At 45.5% G+C, this 15152-nt stretch overlaps 1 protein-coding gene across 1 annotated transcript in view; it reads left to right on the plus strand.

The window, feature by feature from the left end:
* jarid2b (jumonji and AT-rich interaction domain containing 2b) overlaps nt 1-10076 on the plus strand; it is a 163296-nt gene extending 153220 nt beyond the window's left edge. The window contains exons 11-18 of the mRNA XM_083646949.1: nt 376-446; nt 829-943; nt 1361-1466; nt 2279-2461; nt 3118-3248; nt 6363-6549; nt 7028-7135; nt 7452-10076. Of these exons, the coding sequence (XP_083503075.1) occupies nt 376-446; nt 829-943; nt 1361-1466; nt 2279-2461; nt 3118-3248; nt 6363-6549; nt 7028-7135; nt 7452-7712 (1162 nt within the window). The 3' untranslated portion in view covers nt 7713-10076. The remainder of the gene's footprint in view (nt 1-375; nt 447-828; nt 944-1360; nt 1467-2278; nt 2462-3117; nt 3249-6362; nt 6550-7027; nt 7136-7451) is intronic.
* Nucleotides 10077-15152: the final 5076 nt, after the last annotated feature.

A 15152-nucleotide genomic window follows, 5' to 3' on the forward strand; every position in this document is an offset into this window, starting at 1 on the left:
ATACACAAACATAACTGGTCATTGAAATTATGCATTTTAGTTTGAAGTTTGTTTGTTTTTTATGTGAATTCATGAGCACATTTAGATATAAAAAATAACTAGCTTTGTAAAGTACAAAAAAATAAACCACCACTAGATGGCACACCAGTGGGCCGGGGCCCAGTGGTTGAGAATAGCTGACCTATAATAGAACACTGTGCATTTAAAAACATATTTGACAGTATAAAACCAATGTGTTACCATGGGCACCTGCCATTTTGAACAAGTTTTGGGACAGAATATATCAGTTTGTGTAAATCTGCCAAAAGACACATATTACGCACATTCCTAAAAGCGTGTAAAAGTGAACCTGTCCCCTTCTGCTCTTTTCCTCAGACATGGATGGAACCTCACCGTCCTCCCCAATAACTCTGGATCCATTCTGAGGCATCTGGGTGCTGTGCCTGGTAAGGAGGACACCCGAGAACCTGCCAGTACATCTGTAAAGGCAGTTTAGGACCAATAGAGGGTGTAGGAGCTCAATATAAATCCCAAAGAAAAGACAAACAAATGCCTCATACAGTATATACTTTGATGACCCATAAAATCAAGTTGAAGGGAATCTTTGCCTTGCCGAAATATAATCTGAAATAAAAAAGCAAGTTCAGAGGGCATCCTTGAAAAAAAAAAAACAGAACCCTAAAATAAGTATTAGCTGTTTGCTAAACGCTATTCCTTGTTAGCCACATCTCCTCAGCTGCTTTGCTCCTTGTGTGCGTGGTCTGCAATTGGTTTTGATCATTGTTCTTGTCTCTCTCTCTCTGTCTTCAAACCCTCGTCTCTCCCCAGGGGTGACCATTCCCTGGCTAAACATCGGCATGGTCTTTTCTACCTCATGCTGGTCTCTGGACCAGAACCGCCTTCCGTATATCGATTACTTACACGCTGGTGCTGATTGCATTTGGTAAGTGCTCACACTGTCATCGGGCTCTCTCCTCATCCTCACTATCATTCATCACTAGTACAAAGCCATGTTGAAAATGCTCACCCAAACCCACGCATGTAAACGAGCTATTTGACTAGCAGCCAACTGAACAGGCTGAGAAAAACAAATTAGTACATTGCCTCAAGGATTTGAGCTTTGACCACAGCTGAACCCTTTACTTGTTTAGGGGATGCAGCAACACACACACACACACTCACACTCAGACTCAGACTCACACACACACACACACACACACACACACACACACACACACACACGCACACACGCACACACACACACACACTCACGCACGCACAGACCTACATAGAGATGATGCAAGTCCTGATTCTGTCTGTGTGTGTTAATGTCACTGTATGCATGCGTCTCTCCCCGAAGGTATTCTGTCCCTGCTGAGGAGAAGGCTAAGCTGGACAAGGTGGTCCATACACTGCTTCAAGCCAATGGCACCCCAGGACTAGAGATGTTGGAGAGGAACATCATGGTCAGTGTGTTCTTCTACGTGTGTGTGTGTGTGTGTGTGTGTGTGTGTGTGTGTGTGTGTGTGTGTGTGTGTGTGTGTGAGTGACTGAATATCTATGGTCACCTTCATTTCTGCATCCCCCCATGTACTTAAGTTTAAGTGAAGTTATCCTTTATCCCCATGGGGAAATTCATCCTCTGCATTTGACCCATCCTCTACTAGGAACCTTCCTAGAACTAGGAGCAGTGGGCAGCCACAGTGCAGCGCCCGGGGACCAATGCCAGTTCTTTTGCCAGTGCCGTCTTAACCCTAACATACATATCTTTTGGTGGTGGGAGAACATGCAAAACTCCACACAGAAAGGACCTGGGATGGACCGGGGTTCGAACCCAGGGACATTCTTGCTGTGAGGCAACAGTGCTAACCACTGAGCCACCGTGCCGTCCTAACTTAAACTTGTGTCATATGGTGGTCTTTATATATTACTTATAACTTCCTTTAGAATACCACTTTGTCACTGCTGATATAGAGTACTACAATTCTATTAAACATTGGCTAATGCAGTGTTTGTTTGTTTGTTTGTTTGTTTGTTTATTTATTTATTTATTTATTTATTTATTTATTTATTTATTTATATTTGCTCAGACCAGCAGTTTCAGAGTCATTGGACAAAAGCAATTGAGATGTATTCATTCATTTTTCTCGACAGAGCGAACATCCTTCTCTCTGTGTTAAATGTCGGTGAAAGTGTCACTATCGGTGCCTTCCTATTTATAGCCTACAAGACAGATAATAACACATTCTTGGCGTGTCTCTCCTCCTCGCTCCTCCAGATCTCTCCGGAGGTGCTGTGCCGTGAGGGCATCAAGGTTCACCGTACGGTCCAGCAGAGCGGCCAGTTTGTGGTCTGCTTCCCCGGTGCCTTCATCTCCAAGGTGTGCTGTGGCTACAGCGTGTCGGAGACGGTGCACTTCGCCACGCCGCACTGGATGAACCTGGGCTACCAGGCCTCAAAGGTCAGCCTATGAATGAACCAGGGTGGGCCAGAGGGGTGCACGGACCACACTGATACACAGGCAATGGAGAGGGCCAGCGTGATCAAAAGCATCGCTAAGAATTTATTACTGGCACAAAATATGAGTCTATAAAAAAAAAGTGCTATAGACTGTTTTAACTTGACAACGTAAACATCCTAAATTGCCCCTAGCTTACGTCCTGTTGCAGTGTTTGCTAATACAATAGCCGACAGGAAATACGTGGGGTTTTCAGACTGTTCCCTAGCAACACAATTCCGTGAAAACCTCTATATGGAATGAAATATTTTGGAAAAAATACTGGTTCCATTTCTATCCTAATTGCTGCATTGCTCTAGATATGAAAATGTTGCCTTTGCATTGTGCATTTTACTCTCCTCTTGCTCCCACTTTGTTGTGTCTAGTGCTGCCCCCCAGTGGACACACTTGGAGTTAAAGCTCTGATTTATTTATAAACTGTTTTCTGAAAGAAGCTCTGAGATGAGTGGAATGGATATTAATCAGGAACAATTAGCCATAGTATTGGGAAGGGGGGGAAAGGGTTATAAATCTCCCGGGCATGTGTGATTTAGAAATGCAATCTCTTAGTAATGAAACGAGAAGCATTTTGTCATTTTGTCTTGTGATTTTGTGTACAGGACCTGAAATGCCGTCGTATAGCCAAGCCCTTCTCCATGGAGAAGCTACTGTACCAGATCGCCACAGCCGAGTCCAAGAGGGACAATGGCCTTCTCCTCACCACCATCTCCTCCCTACTCAAGGACCTCAGGTAGGAGGGGGCAGTGGACACACACGCGCACGCACACACACACACACACACACACACACACACACACACACACACACACACACACACACACACACAGACACACACAGACAGTGTCGGGCTGTTGGCTGGTATGTAGGTGCCCCCCAGTGGCGAAACTGCGCACCTGCTTTGTTGAGCCCATGGAGCTGTGCTGTTATGAGCTCAACAGTGGTTGTCCACTTTTGAACAGCTCCGGTTCCAGGCAGTGAATTCCCCAATCATTTCTCCATTATAGACGTTTTAGAAAATCTTTATATAAAGAGTTTTAAGCCTGGAATCAAGCCAACCAGCAGCTACAAGTTGAATCACGACCATAAAACATTTGAGATTTGAGTCGGAGCAACCCTTCTTTCTTTCTTTTTGCTCAGAATCCAATGTTTTATGGTCACGTTTCATCTCATTAAATAGAGACAAAGCCAGCACTCCAAAAATGTCCTTTCACAGGTTATATATATACCGGGGGCACGGTGGCTCAGTGGTAGAGCTGTCGCCTCACAGTCAGAAGGTCCTGAGTTCGATTCTCGCCTGGGACACTGTGGGCGCTGTGGTTGTGTTCCCCCCCATATCTTCAGTGGCTACTGCCCAGGTGGGGTATCTCGTCGTAAGGGCCTTTCTGTCTGTGTGGAGTTTGCATGTTCTCCCCGTGCTCCCCCAGGGGGTTCCTCCGTATATAACCCCCCCCCACTAAAAACATGCAGAAGATCAGATCGTCATCGTCATCCGACCAGTGACGACAACACCCGAAGTCGGTCCCCGGGCGCTGTACGAGAAAGCGACCACTGCTCCTGGCCTGCCCCTCGGAGGAAAGGACAAGCCAGGATGGGTCAAATGCAGAGGACAAATTTCACCGGCCACCGTCAGCATGAGTGTGTTTGTGGCCGCAGGCATGTGTTGATGTGTGATCGTGTGACAATAAAAGACGGACTTGTCTGTCTGAAATCGTTTTTTATTTTATTTTTTATAATAGTTCCTCAAACCGGGCAACAGCAACAAACGTTTCAACCAAAGGTCTTCAGCGTTGTTGCAGGAAAATTCTGTCAAGCGGCAGGCAAGCGTTATCTCATAATGGAAAATCTTATCAATGGCGAGGAAAGAGTTACTGACACGGACTCGTGATATGAAGAGAGACGTGGCCCCTGAGATCTACTGTACGAGTGGCAGGTGCTCCCCTTCAGGACTACGTGTAGTCCCTGTTGACACATCTTCAGCCACAGTGAACCTGGGGAAGATGTGCGCTTTCCAATGGAATGATGCTTCTATTTTGATAACTGCCTGGAGTGTACCATCATCTAAGGAGGCCAGGCAGCTGGTCGACGAGCTCTGTGGCCTACATTCGCTCTGATAATGGACACGGCAAGTTCCATCTATCCTTTTTATAGCCAGATAAAGGGTTGCCCCAATGAAACAGCTGCTCTCCATTCCCCAGTTAGAACTGTGTGCTGCGCTCACCGGGGAAGCTCCTACAGGTAGAGCTCACCTTGAAGAAAATCAAATCCTTCAGACTGATTCAACAACTGTCCTCACCTGGGTGCATTCAGCATCCTGCCACTTTAAAGTCTTTGTGGGCACCAGAGTCGCCGGAATTCCAGATCCCCCAGACCTCAGAGCCTGGTTGATATGTGGACTCAGCTAGGAACCCAGCTGACCAGCGGCAAGACACTGATAGAACTAGCAGGACCAAACAAGACACTGATAGAACTAGCAGGACCAAACAAGACACTGATAGAACTAGCAGGACCAAACAAGACACTGATAGAACTAGCAGGACCAAACAAGACACTGATAGAACTAGCAGGACCAAACAAGACACTGATAGAACTAGCAGGACCAAACAAGACACTGATAGAACTAGCAGGACCAAACAAGACACTGATAGAACTAGCAGGACCAAACAAGACACTGATAGAACTAGCAGGACCAAACAGGATCCTGCTCCTAAGCTCCTTTAACTAAGAGGATTTAACGGAGTAATTTAGCAATTTGAGTCATTTGTATTTGGTTGCTTTGTTCTTCATTCATCTTGTTAAACTTTGTTTCTGTTCTTCTTGTGCTTTGAGAACAATTCAAGTAAAGAAGAGTTAACCAAGTGTCCTGTGTGTTCTGACCAACACCCCAATGCAAACATTATATAGTGACTCAACACCCGAAACAGCCCTAAAAGACAACATCAAAGTGTACCAAAGAGCAGCAGAGTTGGGGGGAGGGTGTCCAGTGCTTAGGTATCCCTCATAGCAGCATGATCAAATATGTACCTCAATAGACAGTTTGGTCTTTAAAGGCAGAAGTGCATTGGTTTGCTGCTCTCTTTTAGTGCATTTTAGTGCAGGTTGAATCAACTCATTTACTGTGTGGATCCAAAGAACCTGGATGGGAGCTAATCCACCTTATGTTGATGATGAAAGTATACAAGTGCTCACGCTAAAATCCTACAATGTACTGGTCACTACGGGCCACTATAGAGACACTGCGGAACGCGTCATCATTCAGAAACCATGCCCAAAACGGGGGGAAACACAAAGCCCCCCCCCCACTCCTGGCGTTCTCCTACATCGCGTGCATGGTCGGAAGATCATATATACGGAAGATGAACACTCCAACTTACTTCATTGACAGCAACATCCACATTTTTCTTCTCGCCAATTCTCAATGGCTTCCTTGTTTTCCTCGGGAGTACAAAAAAACTTTTAACTGGCGATTTTTCACATTTGTTGTCTGCGCAGCCCACCACACAACAGCTTTTAGCTATGTTTAATTCAAGGAATATGACGCTGGTGTGTGGAAGTGAACGGAGAGCTTTCCCCCGTGATGAGCGTGGCCTATTTCATGCAGTGTCTCTATGGGAACGTCAGGAGGACATCTTGTAAAATATAGCACTGCCTTTTCCATGATTTGCTGCCTGATCAAGTAATCAAATGTGTTAAGTGTGCATGAATTGTATTTATTATATTTCCTGTTCCACGGTGTATGGAACAGTATGCATCATTGTTACTGTTGTCTTTCTCATCACAAAAGCTTCATCCATAGCAGCAAAGTCTTTCCATCCCTAACATGATGAATGTTCTTCTCGTCCAACAGGAACATAGAGATGCACCAGCGGCAGGAACTGTACAAGGCGGGCCTGCTCTCCACGGCCCGCTACGGCACCCACGACGGCAGCCTGGGGCCCATCGAGGGACGCAAGAAGCCCCGCGGAAAGTGGCTGGCACTGGAGTCCTCCGAGAGACGCTGCCAGACCTGCCAGCATCTCTGCTACCTGTCCATGGTGAGGGGGAGGGGCAATCACATGAGTCAACGCGCTACGCTTTTATGATTGAGTCAACACGCTATGGTCTTATGATTGAGTCAACACACTATGCTTTTAAGACATGAAAAGGTATTTTCCAAATGCTATCGCACCAGTGTGGATAAAAATGTGTTGTCTTAATTGTTGCATCATATCATGTCTCTAATGGACATCGATGATAGTCGGTGGCCATGGTCGGTAGCGAAAAACTGCCCTTTATTTTGTCCAACAAGGATTTATCGTCCATGATCTACTATCTCTCAAAAAGTATTACTTATCCAATTATACATTAAGTCATCAATCAGTTTTTCCAAATCGTAGACATTATTTTGAAATATGTCCTACATACCAACACACCCAGTAACATGCATAATAATTACACATACACCGGTAGGCTACTAATAATGTACATATTGTGAGTGTCTGGTATCTAAGATCCCTGTCTCTGTCTCTGCAGGTGGTCCAGGAGACTGACAACGTGGTCTTCTGTCTGGAGTGTGCCCTGCGCTATGTGGAGAAGCACAAGTCCTGCAGAGGTCTCAAGATGATGTACCGATACGATGAGGTAGGCTGCCGCTGCTGCTGCCGCTGTTGTTCTGCTTGTTTATTTATGGTGTGATCCTATTCCCTCTCCCTCCAGATGGGGGAGACATCAGCTGGGATAATCACAGCTTTAGGAATCAAGTTGTTGAGCAAGACATTGAATTTGTTCCTACAGTATTGAAGTCATAATATGACATGATAATATGTCAGGAAATATAATTTCCTGCTGTATGTGTATAATTTATAAGTGACGGAAATATGATTATAAAGGGTGGAGGAGATTTAAAATAAAATAATAATTTTGACACACTTTCTGTCTTTGTCTCCCAACCAATCAGGAGCAAATCAACAGTTTGGTGAGCCAGGTGTGCGGCCGGGCCATAGTGAAGAGCGGAGGAGGGGGAGGACTAGTGGGAGGAGGACTAGGGGGAGGAGGAGGAGGAGGAGGAGGCGGTGGAGGGGGAGGAGCGGTGGACCTCTTGCCCAGCCCCGTTAAAGCGTCGCCGGCCAAACGCGGGCCCCGCAAGCGCGCCACCGTGGAGGTCTCCCTGGCCCGCCTGTCCGCCAGCCACATACCCAAGGCCGCCGCCGTGTCCTGAGGTGACAACCCCCACGCCCCGCCCGCCCCACCCCTCCAACCCCCTCGTTCTTTTCAGCTCACCAGAATCACTATCGACTCCCCCCACTACCACCAACACCACCCGATATTTAAAATCGTTTTTGAGCTTTTAAACCCCTCACTCACTCACTCCCCCTCGCCACTCTCCAAAAATAAATTCTATTTGACCTTATTCACCTCCCCCCTTAGTATGACAAGCTTGTTTCTTAACAAAAAAAAAGGCAAATGGAAAAAAAAGAAAAGCAAGATGTCTTTTTGCACTAGTGTGAAAGAAGTTGTTTTTATTTTCAGATGGTTTTAGAATGTTTCTTTCCCTCCCCCTCCCCCCTGAAGTCGTCCATTACAAGCGTTAAGTGTAAAGTTCACAGGTAGACTTGATGGATGGGCCCTGTTGTACCCTTTACCCCCCCCCACCCCCGCCCGCCCCCACCCTACTGAAATAGGTCACATTTGTTGCCTGTTTCTTCCAGCCCTCCTCTCCTCTCGCCCCCTAGACTGCACCCCCCCAACCCCCCATCCCTCCTCATCACGCGTCACTCAACTGTGAACATGGGACGAACGACGAGGCGGTCTTCTGTTTTTATTTTTTATTTTAAATTTTTTTTTGGTTTTCTCTCAAATTGAAATGACACCAAGTAGTGACCCAAAGTTTCTCTCTGTCCTTGGATCGAGGAAGAGGAGTTATTTTTTTGATTTTTAATTCATTGTACTCTGTCTTGATGCAGCATCTGCAAGTTTCAAAAAGAAAAGACGGGGTTTGGCGCCGCCGCGAGGTAAAAACTTGAAAGACAGACAATGTTGGTTTATTGTTGGTTGGCTTCCCCCCCCCCCCCCCCCCCCCCCAAGTTCTATTTTGACTTTGAGCTTTGTTTTTGCTAGTTGTTGTTGTTTTTTGTTGCGAGAAGTCTTCTGTGTATTTTATTTTGTCATTGTGGACGTCGATGGATGTGAGAGAGGGGGGGCAGAGCAACAGCTGCTTGACCTCGGACGGGTCACCGCTCGCCTCACTTCCTGGTAGAATGGAGGGATCCCTCCTTCGCTAGCAAGTGAAAACTGTGCCTGATATTTAGCGAGGAGATCCACTTTTTTGGTGCTGTTGGTTCTAATTACTGTATAACAATACAAAAAGAGAAATGTTGAGGGTTTGCGCCTGCTATCGGCCCGACGGCCAGCTCACGCGCCCTCACCCCACAGGGCAGAAAGGCCTTCAGGCGTTTCTGCTTCTAGATGTGCAATCGTGTTAACATTCCATTCTTCCAGTCCTCTTGTTTCATCTGTACCAGTAAACATTAATTATTATATTATATTATTATTATTTTGTGTTTTTTTGACTCTCTTTTTTTGATCTGATGTGCTATCTCAAGTAGAGCCACTAGTCAAAGAGTGTAAAATGTGAACTATGAAAGTTTTTTTTTTCTCTCCTTTTACTGTTCTCTGTTTTTTTTTGGCTTTCGCATTGTTTTTCCCTTTTCCAGATGTATCATGAGTGATTTTTAGAGAGGAAAAAGTCCGACACAAACAAAACATCAACTTTTTTTGTACATAATCCTGTAAATTTCTTTAAATACTTGAGCCTTTTTCTGGGGTGAAGGAAGGAAGGAAGGAAGGAAGGAACAGAGAAGAGAGAAAAAGTTCCAGAGGGGATTGCTTGATGAAGAAAAAGCCTTACATTACCCTTTCTTCATCCATGTGAGTTTGACGCTTACAGGGTTGCTCTGGTAAACGTGTATAAAAATTTTAAGTGCTGCTTATATCACTAAGAAAGAAGATATGGAGTAGCAACCGATCCCCCCCCCCCCTCCCCCCAACCTAGTTTTGTTTGTTTAGCTTTACTTTTTTAAAGAAAAGGGAAAAAAGATATGTTAAAAAAAAAATGGGTTTTTACATTTTCATTACTGAAAATTCAACAAAAATGTAGTAGCTACTCATGTTGCACTGAGCTTGCCAGTGGTGACTGTCAAGGAAAAATCCTATAATCCAGTTTGTTGGTTGTCGTCCCTCGCAGAAGACTGAACTGTTTTAGGACTATTTAATGGAAAATACCAAGTCGGGTGTTTTCAACATATAAAAAAGTGGTTGTCAAGTTTTTATGGCCTTACGATATATTTTATTCTGACGGGATTTTTGTTTCTTTGTTTTGCAGTTCTTTTGTTTGTTTCTTCCATTTTTCTACAGTATAAACTACTTGCTCACAGTGGGGTCTCTGGCGACTTAATTTATTAGTGCCGCATCTCGGCCTTTCCCTCCAGTCTCATGTTGGTTATATTGACCGTTTTTTACTTTTGCAGTTTGTACTTAAGGTTTAATAAAAACTTAACGACAATTCACTGTCATTGCTTTCCAACCTGCTTGTGTGTCTCTTTGTGTTCATTATCGTGACTATTATAATGACTGCAAGAGGAAATGGTTTTAACAAGATCAAAATCAGGATCTTGTCTTGTCTCACATGTGTCCACATCTTTATATATAAAAGGGAGTAAGTGGGTTTTGCAATTTTGGTCACGTTTTGGTGGTCATGTTTTTGGTTACACTCGAGCAATTGTGATGCCACATGTGGAGCACATGTGGAAAATGTTTACAGGGGTTTCACATGTAATCACATGGGAATTTACATGGGTTTCACATGTGAAAATGTTCCAAAACCACACGCTTCCCATAAAGCACGTTTCACATGTGTTCCATATGTTTTCACATGTGAAATTTTACATGTTTGCACATGTGAAATTTCATAATTATGTGAAAAATCACATGTGCAGAAGTTAATTTGTTTTTTCTGTAAGGGTTGTAATATGGATACTGTACATACATGACATCCCACAGTGAGGGTTGATGGTCCATAGGCTGCAGACTGCAGTGGTAGCAATCTTTCAGTTGGTGCTCCAACCATACCAAAGAACTGAACTTTGTTACTTACACCCAAGGGGCATTGTTTTATAGAAACAAATTATATCTATATGTTTCTATATTGTATATATATTATTGAATTGGTTTAAGTTACGTTTCCATTTTATCTTTGCTTAATCTGCCAAGGTTCTTGGCAGCCGAATGACCCAAAGCCATTTGAAGATTGCTGCATCTGTATGTACCATAATATTGTTCCATAGTTATCAGTATCATTACCAGCCAGAAGTGCTGTGCATTTAAAATGCAGCTTGTCAACATAAATTCACATGCCACATACCTGCAAACTGTTACAGGCCCTGTACTGCTCTTCATAACCTCAGTTGATTAAACTGTCAGGCATTACCACTGGCTATTAACACTACATCCATTCTCAGCCTTATTTCCTCCAGACCCCACAACCAAACTAAAGTGCCATTTACCTTAACAGCATAATGCTGTTATTGCTTTTCCTTATTTCACAGCCAAGAATGTTTCACTTTTAAAATGTTCTTCTGGGTCTCCCGCAATATATATAAATATCAACATACGTACATGCAGACATGGCATGTGCGTGTATACAGTGTTGGGGAGGAGTGAACTACATACGGGGAGTGAACTACATACGGTAGTTCTACTGCGTATAGTGAGTCAAGTAAAACTACTTTTTGGTCATTTTTGTAACTACTCAAACTACAAACTACAATTTTGGGCAATAGAATGAAATGAATAGGCACGGCTCCAGGATTTTTTGGGGGGGATTTGGGGGATTTGGGGGAGGCTAGACCAATATGTGTGGTGGGCGTGATTTCTATTCGCACATAGGTTACGCAATAACCACGCCCTGTGCCCGCCTATGCAGCAGTCAAGCGCCGGGATTGGCCAGGAGCAAGTCTTTTGTCTTCTTCTTTTGACAGATGGAATCTCCCACACCACAAACACTGGAGGGCACGCAGCCCAGCGATTTCATGAACCAACTGAATAGCTCTTGAGAACGGACAGCGATTTCGAGAGCGGACAAGGCAAGGCAGGAGAGAGGACTTCAAGGCAGGAGAGAGGACAAGGCAGAGAGGAGAGAGGCAGGAGAGAGGACTTCAAGGCAGGAGAGAGAGGAAAAGGCAGGAGAGAGGACTTCAAGGCAGGAGAGGACAACCAGTCCACCACCATCCCCCCTGACCTCCCCTCCAGCCTGTCCACCCATCCCCCCCCCCACTGTCTGACCTCTCCCTCTCCTCCTGTCACCTGTCCTGTCCTTCTCTCTAACTCCCTCCTGTCTCCCTTCCCGTCCTCCGCCATCTATCTCCCGGCCTCCTTCCTCTCACCCTGTTCGCACTCAACCACTCTACTACCATCTCTGCAGGGACTGACCCGCAGAGGAGAGAAGGCACAGTCCCTGCAGAGATGGTGAGAGTGGTAGAGTGAGAACACGGTGAAGGAGGTCGGGAGATGGCAGGGAGGGAGGGAGGGGTGGGGGGATGGGATTAGGGAGGGGGGCCAGGAGATGGCAGAGGAAGAGCAGGGTGGAGGAGGGAGGCCAGGAGATGGCAGAGGAGGGAGGGGTGGGGAGACGACTTCAAATCCCCTGCAGGAATCGAACCTGCACTTCTCTGTATGCGGTTGTTAAGATGACCAACTTAACCCCTGGACCATCAGCCTAGGTAACTTACAATGGATCTCTAGGCAGTTTTGTTATGGCTTTCCCAATCAAAGACTTGAAAAGGTTTTAGTATCCGTACCGGGATTCAAACCACAAACCTTTGGGTTGGAAGGCATGGTCTTTCACCACTGGACTAGATTAGGAGATTAGATTAGGGTTTTCTTAACCACGACCATACCCTAACCTAACCCAATTGATGTGGTGGTGGTTGTGTATATATATATATTTATTTTTATTTTTTATTTTTTTCAATTATTAATATTTTCACATTTACTAATCATTAACCACTCTATTCAGGAATTGACAGACTAATCAGCAACTATCTAATGATTAACCAATATATTCACGAACTGACATGTATTAATCATTAAAGAAACAGTTAACTACTCTGAGTCTGCACTGAGTGCTCATAAGTGTCAAAATAGAAAACCAGATTCAAACATAGGCAGAATGGTTCCAGGTCCGTGTTTATTATACCAGAATGTTAGCACAACAATACAAAACTCACAGCAACAAGTAGACCAGTGGTTTATTGATAGTATTCTGTGACATCACCACACAGACATCTTGGTCTGATTGTAATCAATTAACAGGTGATCAATTAACAGATTACACACACAGCCAATGAGCTGTGTGTAGTGTAAAGTGCCATATTGGTCGGAAATGCATGTGACATCATGGGAATACTATGAATAGACAAGTCCAAGTGAATCAGTTGTTATTAAGCTTTATACGAGGCGGACGAGTCTGTTGTGGCCTTCACCTTGTCAGTCTCGCGTGTCTCGTCTCACGCATGGGCGCCTGGCCAATCCCGGCGCTTGACTGCTGCGTAGGCGGGCACAGGGCGTGGTTGTTGCATAACCTATGTGCGAATAGAAATCACGAGTGTGGTGGGGGTGCTAGTCAAAAATCAAGGTTTAAAGCTACGATACGAAATTGTTAGAAAAGGAAGTGGGCTATAGCTCACTCAGATAAATATTTGAATGTTGTGGAATGTCTGAAGGTTGTTAGTTCAATCCCAGCCTCAGGCAGCACAAGCAATGCTTTTTTATCATCAGTAGTTTAAACACTGATAGAAATAAGCTGATGAAGGAGGCTGGTCAGTCTCTGACTCTAGCTCAGTCAGATAAACACCTGCTCACTTGTTCAATTCCAACATATCTCACTCTTTATGCTCTCTGTGTTGTCAGTGTGAACACAGTGTGTAGAATTCAGAAGGTGAACTCCAAACAGCTCATATAGTCTAGGGAATCTGTGAGAAAAAATGACCCAACCTTAAACTAATTGCAACAGAAATTATTTGTGTTGTATTCAGCTCTTGAAACCTTCCAATTTAACATACTGAAAATCCCAGAAAATCCCAGTAGTGGAACATTGTCAAAATTGGCATTGTCTCCACAAAGGAGGTGATGTTTTCGGTGCCGTTTGTCTGACCGTTTGTCTGTTAGCAGGAGGATTACGGCAAAACTACTGGGCCGGTTTTCATGAGACTTGGTGGAAGGGTGTAGCATGGGCCAAGGAAGAACCTATTACATTTTGGGGCGGATCTGATCTGGGTCGGTGTAACGTGGCTAAAACCACATAAAAAACCTGGTTAATATTCTAAAAGTGTTGCCGACAACGCCACCTAGTTTTAAAAGAGACTAGGAACTCATTAAGAATAAAAGAGGTGGTCACACAGGTTCTTTAAAATCAGGAGTGAGCAGAGTTAAAAACGTCTGACTGTCCCTGAAGGCCACAGCTGTGGCCTAATCACAGAAAGTACAATTCAAAACAAGGGGGAAGTGACAAATATTAAAAGGCTAAAATGGTATTAAAATCCGGCCATCGCCGTATTGAATAAAGTGCAAGCAGGGAGGACGGAGCCAGGGGTAAAACAGGTACTTAACTCGACAGAGGGGCTCGTCGAAACGTTTACCCCTCTGCTGCGGGTCCTTGGCTTCCCCCTGGCTTTCACTGGCGATCAGCGCTGGTCACCGCTACACCGCTCGGCTCCGGTCTGTGTTTGGTCTCTGTGTCGCTCTTCTGTGGGATGACCCTTGTCTCAGATCTGCGTCACCTGGCTCACACACAACGTCTCGTCTCTCGGTGGCGGCTTCTCCTCCCTCTCTCTGGCTCTCGACCGTGTCCTTTCCTCTGTCCCTCTCGTCTGGACGAGGAACGGCATCTGTAAGAGACTGGGGAGCCCCACCCCGCCTGCGGCTCCCAGTTCCAGGTGGAGCGGCTTCCGGGCCTTCCCCCTCTCTCCTTCTCCCCCGTGAATCCGCCACGGTGCGCCCATAGGTACGCCTGGAGAGAGGGGTACTCAGCGGCCAAGCCGCTCACACCTGCATCTCACCCAAGCCGCAGGCAGGGCTGAACGCTGCTCCCCATCTCCGCCGCTCCTCCGTCTGGACTCCTGTCAGTCAGCCATCTTTCTCCTCTCTGCTCTCTTTTTCCACCTCTCTCATTGACTGTGGCTCCTTATATACCCTCACCTGTGCTGCCTGCACAGGTGAGGGTACTTTCTGTGATTAGGCCACAGCTGTGGCCTTCAGGGACAGTCAGACGGCAGTTCTCTGTAAAACTGAACAGATAAAAATATACAAAACTGGCCCCATCACATCGGCTCAATGGAGGGGGCGGGGCTAGGGAAAAGGGTCCGTTGCTAGGGATAGGAAGGTCGTAGAGAGTCTGGATTCGAGAGGTGGGTAGGGGGCATGGACAGGTGTATCGGGGGGGAGTGTATGTGGGAGGTGGGAGGGGGTGTGGTCAGGAAAGGGGCGGGGCTAGGGAAAAGCCCTACCAAACATACTGTAACATAACAAAATAAAACATAACTTATAGCTGCTGCGCAGCAAGGGGTGGTGGCCGGGCAAGTCTCAAGTCTTTTAGCTATAGTCC

Source organism: Poromitra crassiceps, assembly GCF_964638095.1.
Source record: "Poromitra crassiceps genome assembly, chromosome: 11".
NCBI classification, from domain to species: Eukaryota; Metazoa; Chordata; class Actinopteri; order Beryciformes; family Melamphaidae; genus Poromitra; species Poromitra crassiceps.